At 34.6% G+C, this 6,588-nt stretch overlaps 1 protein-coding gene across 1 annotated transcript; it reads left to right on the plus strand.

Annotated features, from left to right (window-relative positions):
- Positions 1 to 2,645: 2,645 nt before the first annotated feature.
- Positions 2,646 to 5,724, plus strand: LOC119664597 (anillin-like; the record flags this gene model as incomplete). Its single annotated transcript, XM_038074056.1, has 6 exons — positions 2,646 to 2,896; positions 2,992 to 3,333; positions 3,430 to 4,396; positions 4,504 to 4,890; positions 5,050 to 5,266; positions 5,583 to 5,724. Coding segments are annotated over exons 1-6 (2,073 nt in total), but the record flags the coding sequence as incomplete, so codon positions are not given.
- Positions 5,725 to 6,588: the final 864 nt, after the last annotated feature.

A 6,588-nucleotide genomic window follows, 5' to 3' on the forward strand; every position in this document is an offset into this window, starting at 1 on the left:
GGTGCTTCCTGTCGAGGGGATCTTGAAGCTGGTTTCTTTGGCCCTTGCTTCTGGTCCTTTATGCTAGATACCGGTGTGCCACCCTGCTGTTTTGAGGTGCTGGGTCCGACTTCAGTTCGGGTGCTGTCCCGTGTGACCTTAACCGTCTCACTTGGCTTATCTGCCTGTGCTTTTGAGGTACTGGGTCTATCACCTGAAAGCGGCCTTTTGGATGAAGGCACCTGTTGCTTGACGTCACTGGGTTTCTCTGTCGTAAATGGCCTTTTTGTCGTCAGTTTCTTGGGTCCAGTTGGCTCTCCCTTCACACGTACGTGAATTTGTGTGAAGTTCAGATACAGCTTCCCTGCCTGACCGACTATCCAATTTTTGGATTTTTCGTCCACTGAGATCGTAACGGTTTCCCCACCATTCTTATCTTTCTCAGTCCTGAGAATTCTCCACGATGATGTGCAAATGCCACCATTTTGTTTTTCCAATCGGGACATCAGAATTTCTGGTGGTAGCACAGCAGAGGGGAGAATAAATGTGATGCACACATAGGTTTTGGGCATCTCTTCGCCCTGAAACACTTTGAGAATAGCATCCGGGAATGGTTTGAGTTTTGGGACACAGGTGGTCAGCCAGTTCCTCGTTTCACCATTGCAGCATGTTAATGAGAGCCATCCGTCTCTGTTAACAATGGTGATGAAGCCGTAGACACTATTGTGCTTGGGAAGTTTGTCAATTTCTTCCAGGAGCTTCGATTTTATCAACTCCATTTGGTCACCAGTGAGATTCACCTCCGGATATTTCTCATGGGCGATAGCCACTTTGCAAGCATTGGCTACATCCCTGTAAGATGGAGTCGGTTTTAGCTGGTTTCCGGTAGAGCTAGATGTGTGTTGAGTGGCTTTTGGCTTTTTGGGCTGCGGGCGTTGTGTTTCTTCGGGAGATGTGTTATTAGATCTGCACCTTTTGCTGGTACTGGGTCTGTCACTTTCTCCTTCTGCTGCCAAGGAAGCTTTGTAGAGAGAGTATCGCTCTCTCTCTTTCTGCTTCGCAGTCTCCAAATCCAATCCATCCCTAATCATGGCCTTGATGCGTCTTTTCTGAGCCCCGGTGAAGTATTCCGCTTTCTTCCTGGTCTCTATGTTGCCGTCACCTGAGTTCATCATGCTCTGGGTATTAGCATTAGACGCAGCGCCATCGTGGTCACCTGTGTCCATAGGACTCTGGGTGTCAATCACCGGAGAGGTGTTCCCACCGCTTGATACCATTGGTCTCTGAGCAGATGGGTTCAGATCATCCAGATCCTGAATCTTGAGAGATGCTTCAAGCCTCTTTTCAAGATTTCCTCCAACCTTCGTTGGCGAACGGAGTAGAGCTTCTTCCTCTGACTCTGTAATTATATTATTAATTGGTATATTTAGTTTATTATCCATATACAGTGTTTAATATAAGGGAAAGAACAGTCACCCAAAGCAGAGCCCCATACTTTGAGAAGGCATTAATTAAAACAGGAGAGTGCCCGGTATCCTGAGTTCATTACTAAAAGACTGGATGCACCCCTCCAGTCAAGCATCCTCGGCGTAACAGTCTACCTCGGATTTGGGGGTTTTTATAGGTATCGTACAAATTTGAAAGCTACACATATCAAAACAAATATTACTATAAATACGTACCCGGGAAGTTTTCTCTTCCCAGCCCGACAATCAGCAGTCCACCCTTGGCAGAGACATGACCATATCAAGAGCTTTCCATCAGCCTGAGAGATTGTCGCACTTACCCTTACGAGTCTGGCTGATAAGCTGGAACTTAGTGGACGGTCTTTACCGCCACCTACTCCCTGAGACGCTAGAGTATTGTTTAGCCATTCAGACTTTGCCAGCTTGCAAAAACAAAGAGCCTATCTACAAACTAACTACTACAAGGACTACAAGGTTACAAACTACAAACTACAAACTACAAACAACAAATTAACTACAAATTTATAACTACTTACTATCACTACAAACATAGATTACAAAACAACACATTCTACCTTAACCTACTGGTAGATCTTGGTTGCACTTCTTGCTCTAATCTCAATCAACATTCCAGTCAGTGACATCAGTGATAACACTGACTGAAATATTGATCAGAATAGCTCAAGTTGTATCTAAGCCCCTACACCACGACAAGGTGCCTACCACGTAGAGGTGCTTGTTGTGTTAGTATATTGTAGTATATTGGAAATAGTTAAACTACAATAACAAAACACTTTAAAAACAGTAATAGAATTCTGTCAGATTTTATTTATTATTAAATCGAAAAACATATTTTATTAAGCTTGAAACACAAGCCTATTTCAATGTGATATAATTAAATTCTAAAACAATTATCTATATAAATAAAATTGGCAATTTAGTAACACGATTTATAGTTTTTGATTACATATTAAAATGATTCTTAAAGCCTTATGCTGCATAAGGAAAAGAGTATCACAGTAAATAAATAAGCAAAATAATTTTTCTGATATATATGCATTGGTTTATATTCACCATTTTCATTTCAAATTTATTTTTGGTATTTGTTTCTAATTCGTGTTACAGTTATAGTTTATTTATTTCGAATATAGTAAAAAATACACATCTGCTGAGTTCAATTACGTATTTTAAAATACAACTCTGTGTGGATTTGCTTTGTTTGCATTAAAATTCAGAAATTCAAATTTCAAGCAGTTATTGTCGCGTCGTTGTAAGTGCAAGAAGGCTGGTGTAAGAAAAAGAAAAGAAAGAAATAGGAGAATTTCTAAAAGTTAATTCAATTGAAAAATATACTTCAATTGTTCTTGTTATATTTGTTATAAAAAGTATTAATTGTTTAAAAAATATTATAATTTTAATATTTACAAAATAAAATGGATCCTTTCACTCAGGCAAGTAGCAGAAATAATTTTTGTTATAAAAAAAATTCATTTTATTAATGCGCAAAATAAATTTATTTAAAATTGAATATTTTTATTAAAAACAGCGCATGCTTGAGAAAGCGGAACAGCGCAGTCGTGCCCTTGGTATAAGTAATGCTAGTAAATATCCGCTAGCAGATGCATCCTCGGACGTTATTGCCTCTAACGCATTAATGCCAAATCAGCTTAAAACAAATCAAAAGGAACGAATACAAAAACAACCACAACAGCCGCAGCAAAAAACTAGCGTAATATCTGCTTCAAGCATTGGCGGAAAAATAATTGAACGAATTCCTGCAGATGCTTCTAAAATTCCTCCAAACACCGTAGTAAACTTTTCCAATGTGAATAAGGAAAATGTAGATTTGGGAATAGAAATTAATATTATGACAAATAACGATGTAGAGGCAAGTATTGTTTTCACGCTAGGAAATTCTATTTATATAGATATCGAACTTGAAAAGTTGATAAATAATGTATTTTACAATTACTTTAATATATAGGTACAAGTTGAAGTAGAAGAACGGGATATAACAGATAGTGAAGAAGATTGTGAAGATAACAGTAAGCTACCAAAAGAAGCAATAAATCAACCTTTAGCCAAAATACGTGATACTTCACGTAATCGTTTGCAGAGGTTAGGTGCACTCTACTCGAACACTGATGATTTATCGTCTCCAATACATCGGACTGAAGCACAGTTTCATGCTGGTTCCTCTGATGATGCATGTTTAAATGACAGCCCCTCAAAATCGAAACAACGGTATGGTAGACTTGCAGCTTTAGCTAACTCTATAAACCAATGGGAAGATGATACACAGCATCATCATATAAATACAATTCCACCACCAAAACCTGATTTACCTAGTAGAAAACTTGCAGACACAGCTAAAAATTGTCAAAAAATAACACAATCGCAGGCAACAGTACCAAACCAAACTACTGAAGAAGTAAAACAAAATGACTCCTGTGATCGTATTAGCAGCAGTAAAACTAAACAGCTTAATTGGGATCCCAAGGTTATAAATTCACTTGAAGCACAAGGTTTTCAGAGACGAGAATCCACAACAACTAAGCTAGCTTACGATTATACAAACAAGGAATGTAATGTGAACCGAGAGAGAGACCTCGATAAACAACAAAAAGAACAAACAAAGTTATGCACTAATCCAGTTAATAATAATATATCTAAAAACTTAAAAAATACAGTAAATGAAGAATTAGAGAAACCAAAATTGGCAAACGTCAAACCTGGTTTAGTCTCAGGACGTGCCGCTGTTTTTGAGCATAAGGCCGCTACAGCAAATCAACAATTGCAGCGTCCACAGAAAGATCCTACCGAATTATCGCTAAAGGAACGTTTGCAACTGTTTGAAAGAAATAAAGGAGAAGCTCTTGTACCAAAAGCTGCGTTCGGAATGGCACCTTCTATTAGCAAGATATTGCAAGACAAAAAAGAGGAAGCAAAATGTAAGCAATATTTAAATTTATAACAATTAATTCATATATTTATTCAATGTACACATTAATATTAATATGTATTCAATTTTCTTATAATTTTTATGATCAACATTTAGCAATTACATCACATGCACAGATAGCACCACCGGTTTGCATTAAATCAAATGTTGGTGATTGTAAAGTACGTGACAAAGTAGCCGCGTTGGTGGCAAACGCTAAAACAATCTCAGAGTCTAAAATTAAAGCTGACATTTACAAACAACGTCAGGAAGATATGCAGATATTGGCGAATCGAGCTAATCAGCAGAAGGAATTGTTTGAAAAAAATATGGAAATCGAAAGCAATACAAAAACTGTGTCTGCAGGAGTACAATCAGAGTTTATAAAAAATAAAACTGCTGCTTTAATAGCAGCTAGTAGTGTTGTACGTCCGTCGCCACCTCCACCACCACCACCAATGCCTAAATTTGTTTCCAATCAATTAACAGCCAAACGAAGATCACGTAAGTGACTTATTCGAAGTTTACGATCAATCTATTTATATTTACACTTATATTGTTCTTAATTTTTTAAACAATTTGTTTTTTTTTTATATAATTTTATTTTATGTATATATAATAGTGTAAATGCAATTTTACATTTACTGTTTTCTATTTTTATAGCCGGAAATACAATTGACGATGAAAGTAAGCGTGCTAAGAAATCAAATGTGCCGCTTTTATCTTCACATAATATTGAAGCAGTTCAACCTAAGAATCAGTTATATCCTGCATTATCCGATTTGGAATCAAACGATTCAGAATCATATATAGACAACTGCTGTACGACTGCAACCGTTTCTGCGGGTGACGCTGCTGAGGATGATAATGAAAATGAAAGGTGGGCGAATCGTTGCTATTCCTGCTTATTATTTTTACTTTGTATAGAATAATTAATATTACATAAGTACTAATATCAAATTATGATACTTAATGGTTTAATAATGTACTTCATTTAAAAATATAAACCTGTGTACCTAAAAATTTAAGACTTATATTTATAAGAAATTTATCCAAATGTAGTAGTAAGAGTTTCACATAAAATTTAAGTATTTCTAAAAAATGAATTTTTGTTAAAATGTTTATGAATTGATTTTTATATTTTTGAATAAATTTTTATATATAACAATTAACAAATTTTTTTACTTATTATTTAGTTACGTGGAATCTGAGGAGGCTGAAGATAGCAGCGTTGGGATATGCGATGGTAGTTTGGGTAGAGAAATAATGCAAGTTGTAAAGCACAACGAACACAACAGCCACGAAAAACACGAACAAATGCAGTCAAGGAGTACCAAGGTAAACACACATACTTTTCTTTAACACATATGTATACATATAAGTGATGTCTTATGCAAAGTAAGGGTTGATTATCACAAACAGAAAATGATGTTATAAAATTATTGTGTAGACTTTTGTGCCTGACCTTCAACATAAAAATGTTAAGTATTCCTGTTGTCAAAGCATATTTGATGTATACTGACTATATTTCAATAAAAAAAATATTTTTTTTTTATTTCATTATTTACTATTTTATTAGTTATTCAGTTAGAGGCATTAGAGGCTATAATAACTTATTAAATTTTAAACACTACAAAATTGTTATCATATGGGTCTTGCAACAATAATATGCGTTACGATGGATAAAATTTTGTATGATTTTGTATCATATTTCAGTATAAATTAAATTAATTTCAAGTTGTGAATCCGGTAAATTTATATTTAAATTCTATATATTACAGAATGTAATATAAGCATATTGGAGCTTATATTAGTGTTGACCTCAATACTTATGTGTTTAAATTTTGTCGGGCGTTCCTTTTAAAAAATCATATTTTTATAAAATATCTTATAGTATATAAAAACAAATATAAGATTAAATAAAAAATATCACAGTTGTTATGTATGTATTTTTATTTAACAGATACTTCGTTCTACTTCGTAGACCATCTTCAATGTTATTACAAATCAAAAACAAAAACAGCAAAAAATAAAATAAATTATTATATAAAAATATAATTTTTTTTTTTTAAAACACGACCTAAAGCTCGGCATAACATACAGTTTAATATTATAATAATGCTGTACATTGTTATAAGCCAAAATTTAAAAATAAATATTGTTTTATTAAATATTTATTAAAAAACACTTACATAAAGAATA

The sequence above is a fragment of the Teleopsis dalmanni genome, unplaced genomic scaffold (assembly GCF_002237135.1).
Source record: "Teleopsis dalmanni isolate 2A unplaced genomic scaffold, ASM223713v2 unscaffolded_contig_2261, whole genome shotgun sequence".
Classification (NCBI taxonomy): Eukaryota; Metazoa; Arthropoda; class Insecta; order Diptera; family Diopsidae; genus Teleopsis; species Teleopsis dalmanni.